At 40.8% G+C, this 23,433-nt stretch overlaps 1 protein-coding gene across 2 annotated transcripts in view; it reads right to left on the reverse strand.

The window, feature by feature from the left end:
• LOC113043354 (fibroblast growth factor receptor 1-A-like) overlaps positions 1-23,433 on the reverse strand; it is a 27,375-nt gene continuing 3,942 nt past the window's right edge. The window contains exons 2-10 of one of the 2 annotated variants that reach the window (XM_026202684.1): positions 7,622-7,720; positions 7,061-7,318; positions 6,898-6,981; positions 6,177-6,349; positions 4,275-4,398; positions 3,964-4,154; positions 1,007-1,151; positions 261-317; positions 1-167 (exon numbers count right to left, since the gene is read on the reverse strand). In XM_026202684.1, the coding sequence (XP_026058469.1) occupies positions 109-167; positions 261-317; positions 1,007-1,151; positions 3,964-4,154; positions 4,275-4,398; positions 6,177-6,349; positions 6,898-6,981; positions 7,061-7,318; positions 7,622-7,709 (1,179 nt within the window). In that variant the 5' untranslated portion in view covers positions 7,710-7,720 and the 3' untranslated portion in view covers positions 1-108. Of the gene's footprint in view, positions 318-580; positions 667-1,006; positions 1,152-3,963; positions 4,155-4,274; positions 4,399-6,176; positions 6,350-6,897; positions 6,982-7,060; positions 7,319-7,621; positions 7,721-23,433 lie in introns of both variants that reach the window. The other variant, XM_026202683.1, reaches the window with a different exon arrangement.

Below are 23,433 nucleotides of genomic sequence, written 5' to 3' on the forward strand. Positions count from 1 at the left end.
GGGTTTCCATGTTTTATTGGGACATTTTATAGGTGTACTGGATTTATAGTGTACAAATGGTATTTTCTATAAGCCTAAACCATCCATCACATACAACATTTTCCTATTTTAGATAAAAAAAAATACAAATAAAAACTTGAATTGGCTCCTTTCCTCATGTTGCCCAACATGTCCCCACAAGGGTTTTAGATATTGCCATCTTTGAGGGGATATTTTGTCCCCATAATGTAGGGCAGGGGTGTCCAACCCTGGTCCTGGAAACTGAAGGTAGGTAGATCTCCAGGACCAGGCTTGGGCACCCCTGATGTAGAGTATACCTGAACCACACACACACACACACACACAATTTGCAGGATGTATTTAAAAAACTAATAATACAAATATAATAATACAAAAGTCTTTCATAGAAAACATTTTACTTTTCATCACAACCTACATTAACATTTTGTAAATGAAGAAAAAACAGCATGTTGTATTTTTAAGTATGTCCGAATTTGTGGAAGGTGAAAATGAGGCCTCAGGTGCAGAGAAAATTGCGAGGCTTATTTGGCTCAAAATACAAGCAAACAAACAACACTACCATGACTAGGAAAAGCATGCAGACCAGGACAGATGGCAGTACATAAGTCAGGCGTAGGACGGCTGGAGCTTGACTGGAGGATAATGCTGAAATGACAGGAACCTGGCAGTTAGCTCATATTATGATTTTACAGGGGCTGAACATTAGTGTATAGCGTATGAAGAATAACTACACAGACACACACACACACACACACATATAGATAGATAGTTCTATTAAACCACAATTTTCATACAGTTCTTCAAACATAATAGCTTGTGCCTTCCATAAAATCAAACTAGCATACAACATATTTTTGATTTTATGAAAACCACCAGTCATGTGACCAATTCAGCTCACAGTAGAGTCAGACTGAAAAAATAAATCAATGCTGCTAGACTGAAAGAATAAATTAAACAAACATAGTACCATGAGAAACAATGATACCTTTATAGACAGTCAACCATGCAGATTGATGGGAGTGGCCTATAGAGTTTCCAGCCAAGCAGGTGTACTCTCCAGCATCCTCTAAAGACACATTCCTGACAAACAGTACCTCCATCTCCTTATCCGTGGTGTTGACGCCTGCAGTCTATAGAGAAAAGAATGACAGAATAAGGCCAGACAGCTTTGGGAAAACCTACCAGATGAAAAAAGAGCATTTCTGGATAATGATTTTAGAACCCAGTGTCACTGTTAGGCCCCTGCCTTTACTGCTCTTATGAAATAGATAATGAGAGTCTGCCAAGAATGTAATATTTACATATCAGGGTGAAGGATTTCCAGTGTTTTACAATAACTGTTACTTATGCATTTTGATGCTTTCTGAGCTGCATAAGTGCAAAAGTAAATATACTGTATATAATGCACATTTGTGCCTGGCTTTGAATTTATGTGCAAGTCATTTTACACATTTGTAACTGGTCTGCAACTTTGAATTCAAAACAAGTTTATTATATGATTATTGTCTATGATTGTAAATCGAAACAGAGCTGTGAGTAAATTTCAACTAAGCACATATATTCATTGTTCAAATCTAAGTTAAAGTTTTTATATATTTAAGAAAATGACCAATAGTTTCACTGGACAAGACCCTTATTCCTCGGCTGGGATCTTGCAGAGCCCTTTGAAGCTTCACTGAAACTGCTAATTTGGACCACCATTGAAGTCCATTATATTAATGTGAGAATGCTGTTCATAGACTTCAGTTCTGCATTTAATACGGTAATCCCCTCCAAGCTGATCTCCAAGCTCAGCCATCTTGGAATCAGCACACCCATCTGCAACTGGATTCTAGATTTTCTGACTAACAGACCTCAGTCTGTTAAGTTAGATAACCTCTCCTCCTCCATCATCACCCTGAACACTGGAGTGCCACAAGGCTGCGTACTGAGCCCTCTCCTGTACTCCCTATTCACCCGTGACTGCGTTCCTGTTTATGGCTCCAACACCATAATCAAATTTGCAGATGACACCACGGTGGTAGGTCTGATCAAGGATTACGACGAGTCAGCATACAGGGATGAGGTGCAGCACCTGGCTGTGTGGTGTGCCACCAACAACCTGGAACTAAACACCCAGAAGACAAAGGAGGTCATTGTGGACTTCAGGCGGACTAGGAATCATGCACACACACCCATATACATCCACAGAGCTGTAGTGGAGCGTGTATCAAGTTTCAAGTTCCTTGGCATCAACATCTCAGATGACCTCACCTGGTCCCTAAACACCTCCACCCTGGTCAAAAAGGCTCAGCAGCGCCTTTACTTCTTACGGAGCCTTAAAAAAGTTCACCTCAGTCCCAGGATCCTTGCTGAATTCTACCGCTGTACCATTGAGAGCATACTCACAAACTGCATCTCAGTGTGGTACAGCAATTGCTCCACATCTGACCGCAAAGCACTCCAGCGGGTGGTGAAAACTGCTCAACGGATCACCGGCACCCAGTTAACATCCATCGAGAACATTTATCAGAAGCGCTGTCTGGGCAGGGCAAGAAACATCATCAAGGATGCCTCTCACCCTAACCATGGACTTTTCACCCTCCTTCCATCCGGCAGGCGTTACAGAAGCCTACGCTCTCAAACTAGTAGACTCAGGAAGAGCTTCTTTCCTGAGGCTGTGACACTTCTGAATGCCGCACCACCTATATAACCTGCACCTGCTCTTTTACTGCACTGGTCACAGTACTTTACATACATGTATTGCACTACTCATATTTTGCACAGACTGCACATGGTTAAATCCATTACACTATAAACTGTCTAAGTGGTTACTGTACAAGCACAGTAGACTATTTCTACAAAAAATCATTGCACTACTGTTATTTTGCATATAATAGATTGTTCAACAATACTTTGCACACTCATTCAACTGTATTTATTACCACTGTTCTCACGTTCCTGCTATTCATAATGTATATATAATCCTTCATTGCTCTGTTCATAATGTACATACAATATCTACATTGAATTCATATTTATACTCTGTATATACTCTGCTCAATACTGTATATAGCAACTCCACTGTACATTCTGTATATCATAGCTTTACTTACTCTGCACTTTTATGTATATAAAACACTATATTCTTGCACTTCTGGTTAGATGCTAACTGCATTTCATTAGCTCTGTACTTGTACTCTGCATAATGACAATAAAGTTGAATCTAATCTAATCTAATTAAGAAAAATCCTGGAGTGTTTTCTTTAAAAATCTTAACTTCTTTGCAGCTGATGAAAGTAAGACATGAACATCTTGGATAATATGGGGGTGAGTAAATTATCAGTTATCTTTTATTCTGGAAGTGAACTAATCCTTTAATGTATTTATATACACTTACAGTGGATGTCTTTGGGGAATTTGACAGCAGGTTTACTTGTTCATTTTTACAAACTGTAGGATTATGAAATATTGGACAATTCTGAGCTGTTACAACAATGTTTTGTCAACAAAAATAAAGAATTTTAAATTTAATTGGCCAACAACCTTGAAACACACATAGGACCATCTCAGACTGGTTAAATAGGTTTTACCGGTCCCACTTTATATTAGGTGGCTTTAACTACTATGTACTTACATACAAAAATAAGTACACTGTACTTATTGTGTTCATATTGTATTGTAAAACACTTTTGCTGCTATTGAGGTGGGATAGGGGTAAGGTTAGGGAGAGGGTTGGAGGTATGGGTAAGTTTAAGGGTGGGTTTAGGTGTAAAGTATGGGTCAACAGTGTAATTATAAATGTAATTACAGAACTTAAATACAGATGTAATTACATGTAGTTTTTTATAATATAAGTACAATGTAAAAACATGTACACAATAAGTACATTGTACTAAATTATTATTAAAATGTAAGTACATAGTAGTTAAGGCCACTTAATATAAAGTGGGTCCATTTTACCTTCAAGATCCGAACATATGGCAGTCCATCAGGGCCAAATCTACTTCCGTTGACCACGATATGCTTCAGCCACTGGATGTGAGGCTGAGGATCGCTGAAGGCTTTACAGACGAACTCCACGTCACTCCCCTCCACTACTGTACGGTTAGCAGGCAACCCAGCCTGAAGAATCGGCTTTTGTGGTGAACGCTCTGAATAAAACACACAGAGAAAAATTTACAAGGTACATTACTTAGAAATGACCCCAGTTAACATAAAAAACTGATATTTATAAAAAAAAAAAAAAAAAAAAAAACATATATATGACCGACCGACTACATCCAGCTGGTAGGTGTGATTGATGCTGCCGTGTTTGTTTTCCACCAGGCAGGTGTAGTTGCCTTTGTCTGACGGTACCACCGACTCCATTATGATGGTCCGCATGTGCTCTCGAATCTATAGAGATATACACATATCTAATAAGATATATGAATTAGTTAATACATATCAGGAAATACAATCAATGCAGATTCCATGTGGGCATAAAAAAATAAAAAGATATATATATATATATATATATATATATATATATATATATATATATATATATATATATATGTGTGTGTGTGTGTGTGTGTGTGTGTGTGTGTGGGTGTGTGTGGGTGTGTGTGTGTGTGTGTGTGTGTGTGTGTGTGTTAAAATTACACCGCAATGTACAAGACTAGAAAGAAGTGATTCTGAGTCAGAACTTATTGATACATAGAAAACGAATATCTAAAGCAATGAAGACAAAAAAAATATTGCACTACATTTTTACGGTTTAGCTTTGAAACAATCAGTTTCTTTTTCAAAAGTTAATGCTTGGGTTTGCATAATGCTGAACAAATTATCTCCCTTTATTGTTTGCATAGTTATACATTTGATATAAATATGTGTGATGGTATATAACATTTTTTAAAAGAAGTACTGAAAAGTTTTGGATTTTTGGACAACTGGATGTCTTGTTAATTGATTTATTACTTTATGTGATGTATATAAATACAAATATATGGATATATATCACAATATATATTTTCCTCAAAATTGAGTACATATACATACATTTGCAAACTTCAGAATGAGCTGTGTTCAGTGTAATATGTAAGGGGTCATGTAAGCTAGAGACATTATTTGTCACAAAGTGCTTTTGCTGTTTATGCATTAGTGAATCAATCCAGTGAGTGACTAAACAATCAACTTCAAACTGTTTCTGTTAGCAGTGTGAAAATCATCTGTTATCTATACTGTGATGATTTTATATACAGAAATCGATCAAAGATCATCTTTGCAAGTCAGTGCAAGTCTATCAGTTTTTTAATTTCTGCATGTCTGTCAAAACTCCTGTTATAATCATTGACACTGATTACACTATTCAACGAGTCTCTTATTTACATCATGTTTTAACTGTGTTCTGATGAATGGATTGCTGAGCCTGCAGAAATTGTGCGGCCCTAAGCAGATCATTGTGTGCTTATTAGACATGACTGTGTTCAGCTACAGTGCAGTGCTACAACCTTTAATGCAACAGGTGTAGTTCTAAATATAATATATAAGATCAGCACTTTTCATGATTAGTTAATCATGACAGCTGTCATAGAATAAGTTTTTCAAAGAGCTCCATGTGCAATGCTCATATTATATGCAAAGATGTTAGCCAATCATAACAGTGGGTGTTTACTTTGAAGTCTCACAATAGACACGCCCCTTCCAACTTAACATTATGATCATAGGGCTAAATTCAAGGTAGGAAATTACCATTTAAAATGCGTTTGATTTAAGTGCACCTCAGGAAACATTATGGCATTTAAAACATGCCTTTCATGACCCCTTTAAGCAGAAAATCTCCATCAGGTCACTTTGGAAAGAGACATGGAGTTTCATGGTGGAGAGCAGGAAAACATCCATATTCATATCCACTTATACAGGCCTCTTCTCAAGCCAAAAGCTTTATGAACTTCAAAACTTAAGAAATTCAGAAAAGCATAAAAGACCTCTAATGTGCAGCTGAATTATGATGCCAGTGACTTGTGCATTTATGACAGTGTCCATTCTGCTTTTTTTTTTTCAAAAGTATAGCATAAAGCAACCATAGACTGAATATACTAAAAGTAGGAAAAAAGTACTACAGAAGTGGTTCATACAACTTAGTGTAGCATTTCAGTGCTGTGTCTGCAGTCACATCAAGTTGTCCTCACCTTATAGCCTCCTATTCTCTGGTCTTTCTTAAACTCTTTCCCGTTCTTGAGCCACTTGACTGTTGGTGTAGGGTTACCATTGGCCTGGCAACGGAACTTGACGGTTTTGCTGGCAGGAACAGTGTAGAGCTTCTTCTCCATATTATCAGGCTGAGCCCAGACAGGCGCCATTGCTGAACAACAGACAGAAAGTACATAAAATAAAATGACAAAAATTTAAGTGGTCATTTGAAACTGGTCAAAATGAAACTATGATGTGTACAATACCGGGATGGACTGAAACATTTGGTGTTCTTTTTTTCTGTTTATTTGTTGGAAGTCACTTCTTTAGTTCATGCATGTTTGTGCTTGGTTGTCTTCAGTAAAACAGTTGTTTCTCAATGGATCTTAGACTTTTAACTTCCTCATTGTAAAACTATGACTTAGAACATTACTCCAAAACAACACAAGAGTACGTTCCTGGAGAGTGATTGTACAAATGTGACCAAAACGTGCGTGAGATTTGAGTGTTGGTTGCAAGTTTTGGTCCATCTGATTGTTTTGATGCCCTTGGGAATCCAAGATTAATAAAGAAATGAAGAATTTCAGTCTAATGAACAAAAGTTCATCATGTATCATCCTAGCAATTTCTTGAAGAACTCATACTGTTATTGACATTTGCAGCTCTTTGAGTCAGAGTTTGGAGCACACAGAGTTTGACTAAGAGAGGAGGGCAACTCACGAAGCAGTTTCTGGTCACTTGATAGCTTGGTGTCTTCTGAGGAAGTCTCATCTTCTTCATTGTCTTTTGAGGAAGCCAATCCATCTGATCAAGAACAAAAATTTAGGTTAAAATGTTGTTGTTGTGAACAATATGAAAATCAACCCAAATCATAATTTCTCACCTGTAACGTTGATATTGAAGTAATCTGTATGGTTGCTGTTGGGTCCCTGAGCAAAGCATGCATACAGACCAGAGTCGGCCGGCTCTACTGTCTCAATCTCCATCTGATGGTTGCGCAGGCGGGTGCGCTCTCCATCAACCAGTGGAACGTGGTCCTTAGTCCAGGTCACTTCCTGTATCTCCTCTACAGCTTGACAGCTCAGCTCCAGTTTGTCCCCCGGATATAAAGTGTACAGCATTGGCTCGACCAGGGCTAACGCTAAGAACATGGTGCAAGAAGTTAGTTATTTATCAAGGCTATTAAAATTCAGGCAACATAATTTACCAATTAAAATAATTCATAATTCAAATTAATTGTCCTAGATAAGCAAACAATTTCAAATTATTTCTATATATTCCCTGATAGTGTTTGTTTTGTGAAGTGTTTCCAATCTCGTTTGCACACTTGCTCTGCATTAGATGTTTTATCTGAACCATTACTAAATTCAGGACATTGTCAGAAAGCACTTCTTCAATTAACTCATTTTCAACTGAGACATAATACAACAAAAGAAAAACTGACTCTCATCTTGTGTGGATGGTCTGCCCTTGGACTGAAGAGGTTCAGTTAGGAGTACTGAGATCAGCAGCAAAACGGTCTTCATCATCATCTTTAAAGATTCTTAAGAAGAGGAAAAAGAGAGAGCAAAACAATAAATAAGATTAATAACGACTAGTGGTTAAAAACAGCATGAAAAATCTTGTGTAATGTGACATTTATGAGTGAAAAAGAATATTCAGTTGGAAATAAGTTTACGGGACATGAATGTAAACATCTGGATTTGACTACATTGTAAAATATTATACTACTGCACTAGTGAAAAAAAAATATTAAAATGTTTTTGAAATACATTTATTAAGTATACTATAAATAAATGTACATATTTTTCTGCATGTGTACCTTTGGTATACTAACTGTTATACTTACAGACTGCTAAACTGGAACAATTACTTTTGTGCTTAATGTACTTTAATTGTGTGAAAGTAGTGCCGAGGTCCAACTAAAGATATAAGTATGTCTTATTGTGCTAAAGTGGAACTAATGTACGTATACTTCAGGTACCTTTTAATGTCTTTCATTTAAAAACTATAAAGAAATGTGCATTGTTCAATGAAGAAATACTCCAAATAAAGTTAAATTATAATTTTATATCACTAAGTCTTAAGTGATATGTCAATAAATATTTGAATTGTTTTTAAGCATACTTAATATGAAATAAATGTATTTAAAATTATATATATATATATATATATATATATATATATATATATATATACACACACACACACACACACACACTAGGGAGGTTATGATATATATATATATATATATAATTATTTTATTTTTTTTACACCGGCACAACCATTACTATGCCAGCATTTGTTTTGTTAAAAATAATTATTTATAAAAATAGCTATAATTGTCTTCTGTTTAGAGTAGCATTCACAATATCACTTTGGGAAAAGACAACATGGTTCCTGAAAGGAAATAAAATCACAAGATAGAAGGCTTAAGGCGTTTCTCAATACCAAGTTTGCAGAGTCTGGACTTCCGTCCTTCCGAGTTCGGACTTGCCAAGTTCGACTCAGAAGAATGAACTCTCGAGGACGGGAGGACGTAAGTCTAGTCATTCTACAAATCGAACGACATACTTGATAACGTCACTCAGCATGCAATAGGCCTGCATGCTTTACTTGAATTAACTACTTTTTTATTTGCAATATATTAAATATAGTATTTATAAAACTAATATGTACCTACTCTTGATTATTTACACTTTATATTTATAATGAAATTGAATATAATATTAAACAACTGCCTCTTTTTTATTTTAAAAATAATTAAACATATTAATATAACATTACAACTGTGATTATATTTATGTAATTTAAAATAAAATATGTGGAAACAACTCTTTACATTAAGAACAATCTAGCAATAAACAAACTCCGCTACAATTTAAATAAAAAAAGCAGGGAAAACAGTTGAAATTCGACAGTAGCTTCGAAGTTTAAACAACATTTTGCATCAAAACTCTTAGAATTAAATTACATTTTGTGATAAAACAACTCTGCCATTGATGCAAACCTGGTTCGAACTGAATTCTGGGTTATGACCCATATCAAGTCCGCACAAGTCACCTCTCCATGCATCCCAGGGGGCAAGGAACTCGACCGGAAGTTGAAGTCGGGTGGGGGCTGCCATCTTTTAGCAGAACTTCACTTGCGTTAGCATTCCCATTGACTCCCATTCATTTTGGCGTCACTTACATTATGGACCCGTATAAACAGTTTTTGTAAAAAATAGGCTAACGATTGCGTCATAACCACTCGGCTCTCTGTCGCATTACCGTACAGACAGGAGGAGAAGCTCGCAGGCAATTAACTTAATATGGCGTACTGGCGTTACATTTTAAAATACTATACAAAATAATTAATCAGAATACTTACTCCTGCTCACTCACGACAAAGAACTCCCCGCTCAAGCTCGCCGTCTCTGCAAGATTAACGATAGCAGTTTGCACGCACAGCTACTAGAAGATTTAAATCTGTCAGACAGGTTGCTTGCGTCGTCAAGCTTCGTTTGAGTCTGCGCGTCAGAAACGGAAGTGCTAAAAAACGCTCAATTGTCTCAATTGAGTTCCAATGGGGTTGCTGTGTCCATTTCTTTTACCTGTCTATGATGCATCCTCGGTAAAAGGGGCGGATCAAGAACACATCGGGGGATTTGAACTGGACTTGGCTAGATGTGAACTTTGAATTGGAACAGTACTTGGGCAGCGACTGATGACGTTTCACAAGTCCACAAGAACACAAGTACAGACAAGTAAGGTTATTGAGAAACGGCTTTAGTTTAAGACCAAATAACTTGGCTCTAGGGCTGGTACAACGCGTCGAGGTCATCGATGATGTTGACGCAAAAAATACGTAGACGCAAAATATGCGCATCCATTCGTCGACCTGTTTTTATTTCTCTAAAATACGTTTGCAAAACGTTTACCTTATGTGCGCTGAATATACGCGATGGCCGGATCAACATTCTGTCCAACATTATATAACCAATCCAGGGGTTTTTATGCATTGATCTTTTTTTTGGCGGCTGTCAAAGACTTATTTGATCGGTGAGTGATGTAGAATAGAATGACTGCTGCGACTGACAGGGCACGTACGAGAGAGAGAGCCCCGGCTGCGCGCGCGCACTCACAGTCTTCAAACAACACGAGCGCTTCTTGCTCTCTGTCTCCCTTGTGCATATTAATCAAAATTATTAAACAAGATAGAAAAAGTGCGAAACACCAAAGTTTCACGCACGCTCATGCACTCACAGTCTTCAAACTACAAGAGCGCTCTCTCTCTTTCTCTCTCTCTCTCTCTCTCTCTCTCTCTCCCTCGTGCATATTAACCAAAATCTTTAGACACGATAGAAAAAGGGCGGAACGCCAAAGTTTCACGTGGAGCATTTGGAAATGTTTTTTTCTCCATGACAGGCTGCTGGCTCCCACTGTTGATAGCTATCAGAGTTGGGTAGGCATCTGGTGTGAAGCGAGAAGAGATTTTTGAATGTCATAATGACGTTGCGCCGCTCCTTTTTTACAGAGAGGAGGGAGCCACTACCTGATGCAACGTCATGTCAGCCAGCCAATTGGGGCTGGCGTAATGGAATTGGGCTTCTGAGGAATATGCGGAAGGGGCGTATGTATCCCATAGTGAGACACCGAAATTAATGCTTGAAAGAGAACCGCAACTAGTGGCACCTCAGTTTTTAAATGCAGGCTAGGCCTACTGCATACATGCAACAAACGATTAACTAGGAAATAACTTTACCATGAAATAAATAAACACAGAGAACTCTGAAAATATAGAATTTAAAATTAGAAAATTAGATTAGATGTAATTTAAACATAATAAATAAAAAACAATATATACATTCACAATAGCTGGACAGATGGAGGAACAATTTGCAACTTATAAGGTCAGTTGGTAAAGTCAAGATGGGCACAGGATCACCAATTCCCCCAATGCTGCAGCGAAAAATAGTGGAGCAATATCAGAAAGGAGATTCTCAGAGAAGAATTGAATAGTTTGAAGTTATCAGCATCCACAGTGCAGATTATCATCCAAAGATTCAGAGAATCTGGAACAATCTCTGTGCGTAAGGGTCAAGGCTGGAAAACCATACTGGATGCCCGTGATCTTTGGCCCTTAGACGACACTGCATCACATACAGGAATGATACTGTAATGGAAATCACAACATGGGCTCAGGATTACTTCAAGAAAACATTGTCGGTGAACACAATCCACAATCCACCATGCCATTCACCGGCTAAGACTCTCTACAGGTCAAAAAAGAAGCCATATCTAAAAATGATCAATAAGGGCAGACGTTTTCTCTGGGCCAAGGCATATTTAAAATGGACTGTGGCAAAGTGGAAAACTTTTCTGTGGTCAGACGAATCAAAATGTGAAGTTCTTTTTGGAAAACTGACGCCATGTCATCTGGACTAAAGAGGACAAGGACAACCCAAGTTGTTATGAGCGCTCAGTTCAGAAGCACGCACTCATGCAACCTGGTATGAGGTTGCATGAGTGCCTATGGCATGGGTAGCTTACGATACTGGAAAGGCACCATCAATGCTGAAAGGTACAGTATATTTAAGTTCTAGAACAGCAAATGCTCCCATCCAGACGTCATCTCTTTCAGGGAAGACTTTGCATTTTCCAACATGACAATGCCAGACCGAATACTGCATCAATTACAACATCATGGCTGCGTAGAAGAAGGATCCGGGTACTGAAATGGCCAGCCTGCAGTCCAGATCTTTCACCCATAGAAAACATTTGGCGCATCATAAGGAAGGAAGATGTGACAAAGAAGACCTAAGACAGTCCCTGGACATTTGCAGACTGTTATAAAAAGGAGAGGGGATGCCACACAGTGGGAAACATGGCCTTGTCCCAATTTCTTTTAGATGTGTTGATGCCATGAAATTTAACAACAACTTATTTTTCCCTTAAAATGATACATTTTCTCAGTTTAAGGCCCAATTCTACCCCTTAGCCCTTCCCCTGTCTCGATTCTCTTTTGGTTGGAGAGGTAGGGGAAGGGGAAGGGCCAGATAGTCCTTCAAACGAAGATTTTTCGGGACCACACTTCAAACGAAGGGGTATGAAAAATATCGGCAATATGGCTGCTATAGCGAACAAAAAGACACATAAATGTAAGCTTTTTTGGCATAAAGATTTTAACGAAAAGTAATTATTTGTTTTATGTTACATTCATTTGTGAGTTCATATTAACGGTCATGTTACTCAAAGAAATGTTTGCAAAAATTCGCTGATATTTGCTTGCGTCATATCATTACAGACTGCATGATAGTGTTACAGCATATGTCTGATCAGGGCAATAACTGCCATAGACTAATCCCCCCAATAATTAGAAATCGCTAAACCATTTTCTCAAATATTGCCTATTCGAGAGAGAGAGAGAGAAAGAGAGAGAGAGAGAGAGAGAGAGAGAGAGAGAGAGAGAAATTGAGGTTGTGTGTATTCGCGTCTGTTTACTTAAAGTTTCTTTAAAAACAGCGATTGTATCCTCTTGTCGCTGGAAAATATAATGTAGCGATTCAGTATTTAAACTGTATTTAATAAAAGTCTTAGGGCAGCGTTGACAAGTTCATTTTCTCCTGGATGTGTGAGCTGCGTGATTTCAGAAATGTGTGTATGTGTCAGTAAGCAGCTCATTAATACAGAATGGTAATTAAAGGCTCTAATGCACACCAGTATATGTGTGTTTTGTAAGAGCTAGACGACGAACGCTGATGACGTGTGACATCATGGTAGTGATGTCCCAATCCTTAGGGGAATATATCCTCCCCCACCCCTTGACACTCTGATTTAAGGGACAAGGGGAAGGGGTAGGCGGAGGGGTAGGGGAAGGGGTATAAAATAGAATTGGGATTGCACATCATTGCATTGTGTTTTTATTTCGGGTTTGTATGTGTATATATATATATATATATATATATATATATATATATATATATATATATATATATATATATATATATATACTTGTACTGTATGTGTGATTGTAATCGTGATTGTAATCGTGAGTGTGTGTGTGTACAGGGCCTGGGGCAGGTTATCTTTCATGTGCCATTGTTTTATATTGACAACGCCTAGTAGCTAGCCAGAATGGTTTTGGCACATATTGACTGATCTTATGTTGTGTATTGAATTTAAAATTTCTGATTTAACTGATGCACTTATGGATTTTTGTACCTTTTGGTGTTTGCTGTGTAATGGAATTATGTATAATGCCACATTAACTAATTTTAAGGTGTTGAAACCCTGCTGAATACTTTTCTGCTTGTTCATTGCTTTTTTTTTTTTTTTTGTAACTTGTGATTTGTCAAATGCACTTTTAACTATATGTGACATCCATCTTAACATGCTGTTTTGCCCTTTTGAGGTTTTAATATGAATTGTTTATTATAAAAGAATAAAAGCCTTGTTTGTATTCATTGAGGTTGTGTGCTTGTCCTCCTTGAGTCTCCTTGGCTACTGAGGCCCAAATTAATTTCATCCAGTTAGAAACCTGTTGGCCTCTTTCTGTAATCCTTTTATTTGGAGTGTTACAACTTAGCATAGTTTGGCAGTCTGGACATTGGGCAATAGCAAGGAAGATGCCAACTACACAATATGCACAATTACCCTCTACATCCAGTGAGCAGCAGCAGGGAACAGATAGTTCTCCTTTACCTCAAAGTCAAGCAACAAATGCAAATATGGTTATGTTTCCTTTTGTGATAGGAACACTTTGGTGTCAAAAGTTTAATGGAGAATAGGGGACTCTTTTTTTTTTTTTATAACTTTCAGGATTGGTATGATACGCAAAAACACTTTCTATACTAGAGCAATTATTAAATAAATATCTTTCTTGCTCCCCCTTTTTTGTTACATATACATGGCTAAAATGTGGCTAATATTTATATAGGCTAATGAAATAATACCGGAATAAAAAAAAAATTCATTAGGCTATTTTTGGTGCCCCCTCAGCACTTGGTGCCCTACGCACGGTGCGTGATGCGCGTGGTGGGAGCGGCGGCGCTGGCCATAACATTACAGTTAACAGCCCCAGATAAAGCAAAATTGGTTGAGGATATTAGACAGGAGGTTTTCTTGCAGTTAAAAGGAAAAATAAAGAAAATGGTGGTTGGAATAATTAATGAAGTTCGTGAAGGAGAACAGAATTTATTGCCTAACAGTGAAAGTGCAAGACCTAGGTATGAATCCAGGGGAGGATGAAAAAGTTCAGACCAATTTCACCATCAGGGTAGACCTATCTGTCGCCGCTGCAGACAAGTTGGGCATATTGAAAGATGTTGATGTCACGATCTTGGTGGGGTCTGAGGCTTTTTGTTCTCCTGGAGCACATGGCTTTTTGTTTTGATGGCCTACCAGGTGTTCCGCAGTCAACACTACACTATGTTTCTCACCCAGCCTTGTTTTTTATTTTTCAATTAAGTCTTCTGAGTTTTATTTGTTAATAAACCTTAATATTAATTTACCTGCTGTTGGATCCTGGTCTTGCTTTTGACAGTACGGACTGACCGGAGATGGATCCAGACTGAGATGGATCCATCAGGTGAGGATTTTGTTCAGTCGGCTATCACTCATCAAGGCGCTCTCCTTCGCCACCAAGCCAGCCAGCTCTCATCCACCGCTCAGGAGGTAGAGACCCTCACTGAGTTATGTGGCCGCTTCCGCGAACTGCAAGATGTTCTGTCGTCTGCTGCTTCGGTGGTTCCCCAGCCTCTCACTCGAACCACACGCCAACAATCTGCCCTTGTATGATGGAGATCTGAATTCATGTCGGGCGTTTCTATCTCAATGAACGCTGGTATTCGCACTGCAACCACATCATTACACTACAGAGTGCTTGAAGGTTGTTTATGTCATCACACTGCTGACAGGAAACGCTTGTGAGTGGGTGATGGTCGTTTGGGATACAAGAGCCCGATTCTGCTCGGATTTTGAGGAATTTTGCTGTGAAATGATTAAGCTTTTTGATTGCTCTGTTAAGGAGGATGAGGCTGTATCTAAACTAGCATGGCTCCGTCAAGGTGGCCGTTCTGTGACTGAATATGCCATCCAGTTTAAGACACTAGTGACCTCTTGCGATTGGAATGAGGGGGTGCTGCGGGCTATGTTTCGGCATCCCGTCCCTGACGGCACCTGAGCCCATGCAGTTGGGACGACTTCAATTATCTGCCCATGAGAAACAACATAGGCTTGTGCAGGGCCTCTGCCTCTATTGTGGGAAGCCAGGCCACTTTGCTCAGTCATGTCCAATGTTCCCTCTAAGCTGCGCGCGTGCGCGGCCGCGCAGGCCAGTCGAAGTAGTCGCGCAATAGATTTTTCAGACCGCGCACATTTTTCAGACCGCACGAACAATTTTTTTTTTCCAGGGGTTAAACATCTGACTATCAAGGCGATGTAATAAACATTTAAAATACTGAGATATGACAACCAAGCCCGATGTACGTTAGAATGTTTACATACAAGTATCCTAGGTTACTCTTGGCGTGCCCCAGCAGTCATACAGTAGGCTTAGGCTAACATGGCGAAGAGAAAGGCAGAGCAGGTGCCCCAGAAAAAGGTCTGCCTAACGTTTAAACATGAGTGGCTGATTGAAATAGTCCAAACTGACACAAAAGATGGTCCAGGTAGGATAAAACTGTCAGACATATTTAGATATGAAGAAAGGAGTGGCGTGATCTGCAAATTCTGCTCGGAGGCCAAAGTGAAAGGAGAGTTCGCTCGGGGGAAACATTGGTCCGAGTGGAAGCTTGATTACCTTAAGCGTCATCTGACACAGAAAGTCCATGTAGACGCATTGAAAACATTAAGACTTAGACATGGGAACTCTATCGATAAAATTCTCACCGAAACTAATGAATCCCGAGAGAGACGAATTCAGAGAGCACGATCCGACCCTGAACAAATAAAAATATTGATCGACAATGTGATGCTAGCAATTAACACCAACATGTCCATGTTATCAGTTCAGGATATACACGATCACATGGCAAAATATGTCGACCTACCTCAGAGTTGGAGAAGCAAAAATTATGCTTTTGAATTTGTGGAATGCATCAACTCAGTTGTGCAGACTGAGATGATAAGCAGCATAAGAAATGCTCGTGTCCACACACTAATTGTGGATGAAAGTACCGATATCTCAGTGCATAAGATGCTTGTGCTTTACATTAAGTTTCGGGAGCAAACTGATTTCAGTTACAAGACAGTTTTTGCTGGAATCATTCAGCTTTCAGGATGCACTGCAGAAAACATCCTTGATGCCATTACCAAGTTCTACGCAGACCATGTGCTAGACATGAACAAAATGGTCATGTTTACTTCAGATGGTGCTTCTGTCATGTTAGGCAGACATAAAGGATTAGCTGCTTTACTGAAGCGTCAGGTACCGCACCTGACTGAGCAACACTGCGTGGCCCATAGGGAGGACTTAGGAATCGATGACGCATGGAAAGATGTCCCTATAATGAAAGAGGTAGAAACGCCAGTCCGGACAGTATACTCCATGTTTTGCAGACCATCTGTGAAGAAAGCCAAATTCACAGAGATGGCAGAGGTTTTAGAAGTGGATTCGCTGTCTTTTAGACCTTTGAATGAAGTGCGTTGGCTGTCACGCTACCAAGCTGTGCACGCTTTTTTGCGAAATTTCAGCGCTTTGACCGAATACTGTGCAAAAGATGCCGACTCTGACCCCATTGCGAAATACTGTCATAGAAAACTAACCGACACCAAGTACAAATTTGCAATCACTGTGCTAGCAGAAGTGCTTGAGGAACTCGCTCAGCTGTGCACCTGCTTACAGCGCAGTAATCTTACGGTCATGGATGGGCACTGCATTGCAAGAGCGAAAATACAGAAACTACGAGCGCAATATTTAGGAGAGCGAGTTCACTGGGGAAAACGAGTGCTCACAGTTTTGGAAAGTGAGAGTTCAGTGAACACACGGGACATTCTTCTGTTTGTCCATAAAGTTTGTGAGCACTTGGATGCCCGCTTCCCTGAAAATGAGCTCAAAGAGTGGGCTGCGTTTGAGCCGGACACGTTGGATCATGCAGTTGGTGAATTTGATCATGGGCTGAATGACGTGACCAGTCTGGCGAAGAAGTTTGAAGCGCTTATGGATGAAGCAGACGATTCGGTCCCGGGGCGCATTTGTCAACAATACAACGAATTCAAGTTCATGGTTAATGAAAAAAGGAAAATCGGACTGCTCAGATCATTTTCTGAGATTGTAACCTGGTCCCTGAAAAGTGAGCATTTTCCAGATCTGGCAAAACTTCTTGACATTTGTGGCACATTCCAAGCATCCAGCGCCGACTGTGAACGCGGGTTCAGTCTAATGAATGCCATTAAGACAAAATCGCGCAACCGCCTTGAAGTTTTCCATTTGGACCAACTGATGAGAATTAAATCAAGGCAAAAAGAGGGTCCTATAGACCTTGACAAGGTCTACAACCACTGGAAAGGGGACAAAGACAGACGAGAGAAGATTTGAGGTAGAAATTTATTTCCAATATTTTCAATTAGACCTATTAGGCCTAATAAAGATCAAAGTGATCTTGATTACTGCAACAACATTTTGACATAATTATGTTTAGTCATTGAATCATGTAGGTTAATTCTGTTTTAGTATATTTGCAGTTGTTTAATGTAAAAATGATTTTGTGTTTTGAAGAGAAATTATGTTTCTCTTTTGGTTAACCTGTTTTTCAGATGCTGTTCTTTGGAGAGATGTGTCTTCTATAGGCCTGCAGACAAGATGAGCCACATAGCCAGATAGGCCTATCGTCCTCAATGACATTCAAATAACATGTTTTGTTACCTAGTGTGTTGCACTAGTTTGTTGCGGTTATTAAATTGTTTATATAGGCTACCTTTAGGAAAATTTACACCATGTCAATTTAATAGGCCTATTATTGTTAAGCACTGCATTCACATTTTTCTTTCATTGAAGTTCCACTTAAATGTTTTACCTGCTGAGAAATGACTAAACATCTTGGATACTTTTATTTTTTATATATATCATTATCAGTCATAATAACCAGTGAACCAGTCATAATAACCTCTCTAAACCTTATTGAAACCTAATCAACCAAAGATCCTTTAAGTTCAACTAAACTGACTGGTAAAACACCATCATTAAAATCTTCCCAAAGTCCAACCATTATAAAGGATATTGAATAAATATCAACCTTGTAAATATATTGATGCATTTGCTGTCATCTCTTTGGCTAACGCAGGCTCTTAGTCATTTTCGGCAGGTCGTGCGATTGCGAATTGCTCACAGTACTGAAATGTGCGCTCAGAAAAAAAAGAATTTGCTCAGTGCTGAAAAAAATTAGAGGGAACATTGGTCCGTTAAAAGCCACGGCCCACTAGTCAACCAGGGAGTCCTGGTGGGTGCTTCTCCTCTTATCTCCCCTAAGTCATGTACCCAGCTCTCTGCCACCATCATGTACCAAGCCTCCGCCCACTTCTGCAATGTCCTTATTGATTCTGGCGCCGAAGCCAGCTTCCTGGACTACAGCACTGCTAAGGGCTGGGGCATTTCTGCCATCCCTTTTTCTTCTCCTGTCACTGTCTGGGGCCTCTCTGGTCAGCCTGAGTCAGCCTCGTGAGTGGGTTGTGTTGTTCCTCCTGGAGTCCCCTCATGTTAGTCTTGTTCTCGGGCACCCTTGGTGGGCTCAGCACAGCCATCAAGTGGATTGGTCCCGCAGTCAGATTGTGTCTTGGAGTCAATCGGATCATGCATGTTGCCTTGGTGCTACCTCTCCTCCTTTGTCTGTGTCTCCTGTGTTGCAGGTTGAGGCTGCTGACGTCACTGGGGTCCCGGGGAAGTACTGTGATCTGTGGCTGGTTTTCAGCAAGTCCCGTGCCACCTCGCTGCCTCCTCACCGGCCATTCGATTGTGCCATCGAGCTCCTCCCAGGCACTTCTCCAGTCAGGTCCTGAACGAGAGGCTATGGTCACATACATTCAAGAATCCTTAAAAGCCGGTCTCATTCGCCACTTGTCTTCCCCTGCCGGCGCTGGGTTCTTCTTTATCAAGAAGAAGGATAGCTCTCTGTGTCCTTGCATTGATTACCAAGGGTTTAATGACATTACTACAAAGAACAGGTACCCCTTGATGTTAATGTCATCTGCCTTTGAAATTTTGCAGGAAGCCAAGGTCTTCACTAAATTAGACCTCTGCAACACCTATAAACTCATCCACATTCCTGGGGGCGAAGAGTAGTAGATAGCCTTCAATACCCCCACGAGACATTATGAATACCTGGTCCTTACGTTTGGGCTTACTAATGCTCCTGCTGTCTTCCAGGGCAAGGTCAATAGCATGTTGGGAGACATGATTAAGCGATTTGTCTTTGTGTATTTCTCCATCTCTTCAGATGCACACTCAGCACGTGCGCCAGGTCCTCCAACAGCTGCTGGAGAACCAGTTTTATGTCAAAGTGGAGAAGTGCGAGTTCCACGCCAAGTCTGTCTCATTCCTGGGCTTTATAGTCTCCGCGGGGGAGATTAAGCTGGATCAGGCCAAGGTCAAGGCTGTCACCAAGTGGCCAGTCCCCAACTCCAGGAAGGGTCTGTAGCATTTCTTTGGCTTTGCCAACTTTTACCGGTGATTCATCAGGAATTTTAGCCAGGTAGCTGCACCCTTAACGGCGCTCATCTCCATCAAGCTACCGTTCACCTGGAGCGCTCAGGTTCAGGAGGCCTTTGATAATTTAAAGTGCCGATTTATCTCTGCTCCTGTTCTCTCCTTTCCAGATCCCGAACGGCAATTCATTGTTGAGGTGGATGCATCTGAAATTGGGGAAGGTGCAGTCTTTTTACAGCGTTCCTGTAGGGATGAAAAGTTCCACCCCTGTGCATATTTTTCAAGTCGCCTTAAACCTGCAGAATGAAATTACGACATTGGCAACCGTGAGCTGCTGGCGATGAGGTTGGCCTTGTGCGAGTGGCGTCACTGGTAGTGGGTCTAGACGGCTGAGTCCACGCCAGGCTTGCTGGGCACTCTTTTTTGATCGCTTTAACTCAAAGCCCGATACTCTATCTCGTCAGTTCGAGCAATCAGGAGAGCAGGCCCCTGCTGAAACTATACTCACTGAGGGAGTGGTGGTAGAGGTTCTCTCCTGGGACGTTGAGCGGCGGGTGGAGGAGGCCAGACGAGGGGAGAAAATACCAGTCAAATGTCCGGCAGGTCGGTTGTTCATGACAGCAGGGCTACGCCCTGAGGTCTTTCAGTAGGATCATGAGTCTAGGATCACCTGTCGCCAACGATTTTGGTGGCCCTCTATGGGCCAGGATGACAGGCAGTTTGTATTAGCTTGCTCCGTTTGTCCCCAAAACAAGGTCTCTAACTGTCCCTCCATTGGTCTACTTCAACTCCTGCCCATTCCTTCTCATCCCTGGTCACATATTGCCTTAGATTTAATCTCTGGTTTACTCCTTTCGAGAGGTTACACTGTTATTCTCACAGTGGTCGATTGATAATCTAAGATGGTTCATTTTGTGCCCTTACCCAAATTCCCCTCTACGAAGGAGACAGCTCATGAAAAACAGGGTGCACCCGACCAAGAGAGGGAACCAACTTGAGCCATATCGCAACCGGATTAAGGACCTTGGTAATCTTCGTCATCATGGTAGGAGTTTCCAATACCTGGTGGACTGGGAGGGCTACGGTCTGGAGGAGAGGAGTTGGGTATCGCCTCGGGATATTCTGGATTGGTCGCTGATTGATGACTTCTGCTGGAGACATGGTAAGCCCCTCCCTTAAGTAGCCTGGTGGCGCTCCTTGGTGGAGGGGGTACGGTCATGATTTCGGTGGGGTCTGAGGCTTTTTGTTGTCCTGGAGCACATGGCTTTCTGTTTTGGTGGCTCTCAGGAATGTTCTCTGCCCCTCTTGTTATCTCTGTTAACGTGTTCTCCCTCACCGGCACCCTGTTTTGCACTGATTATCCACCTATTCAGAGGTTTAATTTGTTAGCTGCGAATGGTTTAGTTATTTCATATATTGGGTACACTGAGGTGGATTTAATTATATGCGGCAAAGTAATAACAAAAAGGGGAGTGCTTATTGTCAAAGACTTGAATGGGTCATCAAATCCAGGATTTATTGAAATTAATGTAATTAAAGGCTATGGGAGGATTGTGCTGACACAGTCTGTAGATGGTTGTTTATCATGATCAGAATCAGAATCAGAATGAGCTTTATTGCCAGGTATGTTTACACATACGAGGAATTTGTTTTCGTGACAGAAGCTCCGCAGTACAACAGAATGACAGCGACAGAACATAAAACACATAATAAAAGAATAAAAAATACAAATAAGTAGAAACAAGTTTTAGGGGTAGAAAGTGAAGTACAAGTTAAGGTGTGAACCAAATGCTTGCTGGATCCGAGGACTTATTCAACTTTGTTGATGGGTCAGGACAGATAAGTGCTATTTACTGGCCACAGGGAAAACAAAAAATAATACCAGCACAGTCAGAGGTGGTGATTGAGGCATGCACACATGTTTGGCCTGATAGAAAGGATTGTGTGGGCTTGGTAGAACCATGTCAAAATGATGTATTGTCGGGGTAAGTTATTGGTAGCCTGAACATTGAATGCAGTCTCTAATGTTAGAGTTATGTAATATACCTTCCTCCAGTTTAGTGACGCTTTTTCAGCGTTGTCAGCTAGGTCAGATTTCTGATGTTGAGTTGAGTCCATCAAGGTCGCAGGGAAATGTAGAGTTAAGCCTTCTGCCTTGTGTCTCATTAGGGGAAAAAGACAAACACCTGTGCTGTATTTCTAAGGCAATCAATAAAGGTATGAGGTCTGTTGTTAGAGGGGAATTTTGTATGCGAGTGCTGCTGAGCATCTTGCCGAGGTTACTGTGCCGAGACGTGGTTTAGATTTTTTTCTGGGACGTGTGCGAAGCGATTGGGAGGGATAGTTTATAGTCTTGGGTTCCCCTAACTAAAGCCCATTAACTGTGTCAGGAACCAGTCAAGTTCTAATCACCCACACATGTTCACTATCAGCGACCTCATCAAAAGGACTATAAATCACTCACCACAGCCCCAGTTCAGGGTCAAGCCTCCAACAGGAACGGACCATCGAATGTTATCTTGCTATCATCCGATGCACCACAGATCCTTTGACATAAAGTATACTTACCTTTTAAACACTAACCTCTGTGTCATTATTCTACTCTCTCCAGGATTCTTGAGCACTACCCTGTGGCCTGAAATCCAGCGATTCCCCGAGTCTCCTGTGTTTGCCTGATATCCTCCGGTTCTTAGAGTGATCTGTGAAAGAGAAAAGGGTTAGCGAACTGTGATTGAGTGGCATTGACAACTCTGTAAACGACTTACTCACCTTCCTTCACTTCACACTGTGTGATCTGCAACGAACCTGCACCTGAAAAACACTGTCTACTTACCCGACTCTCACTATCTTGTAAATAAAGAACTGTGCTTGGATTCAGTTACCTCTGGCTCTCGTCTATGTCCTGACAGAAGACTTGACGCAAACCGCTATGAATCCAACACAGCGCAAAGACAGTGCTTCCGCAAACCCCGCCCCCACGCTGGTGTATGTCACGGACACCGTCTCTCGACCAGCGCTCTTCTCAGGCCGGGCGGGAGATTTCAATAGGTTTCTGCTACAATGTTCACTCGCTCTCGAACAACACGCTCCCCAATATCCCATGGAAAGATCCAAGATTTCGTTTATCATCTGGAGCCGCATTAAGATAGGCTAAAACGCTATGGTTTCAAGACACTGCGATCACCTCTTCATTACAAAATTTCATTATCCATTTTAGAGAAGTGTTTGGGGATCCGGTAGATGACTCTTCTGACAGCAACCAACAAATACATCAAGAAGCTCTGGTCCCGTTCATAGATCTTCCTCTGATATATCCCCGGTTAGGCCCATGGTGTGCTCCCGATCCCCAGTTAAGCACAGAAGAGGCTCCCGATCTCCCGTTAGGCCCCAAAGAGGCTCCCGATCTCCCATTAGGCCCCAAAGAAGCTCCCGATCTCCCGTCAGGCCCTGAAGAGGCTTCCCTTCCACCAGCTCAGTATTGCGCGAAGTCCTCTGCTGCACTTTGGCCCTCCAGACCGATCCCCAGTTAAGCACAGAAGAGGCTCCTGATCTCCCGTTAGGCCCCAAAGAGGCTCCCGATCTCCCGTCAGGCCCTGAAGAGGCTTCCCTTCCACCAGCTCAGTATTGCGCGAA

This window comes from Carassius auratus, chromosome 25 (genome assembly GCF_003368295.1).
Source record: "Carassius auratus strain Wakin chromosome 25, ASM336829v1, whole genome shotgun sequence".
NCBI lineage: Eukaryota > Metazoa > Chordata > Actinopteri > Cypriniformes > Cyprinidae > Carassius > Carassius auratus.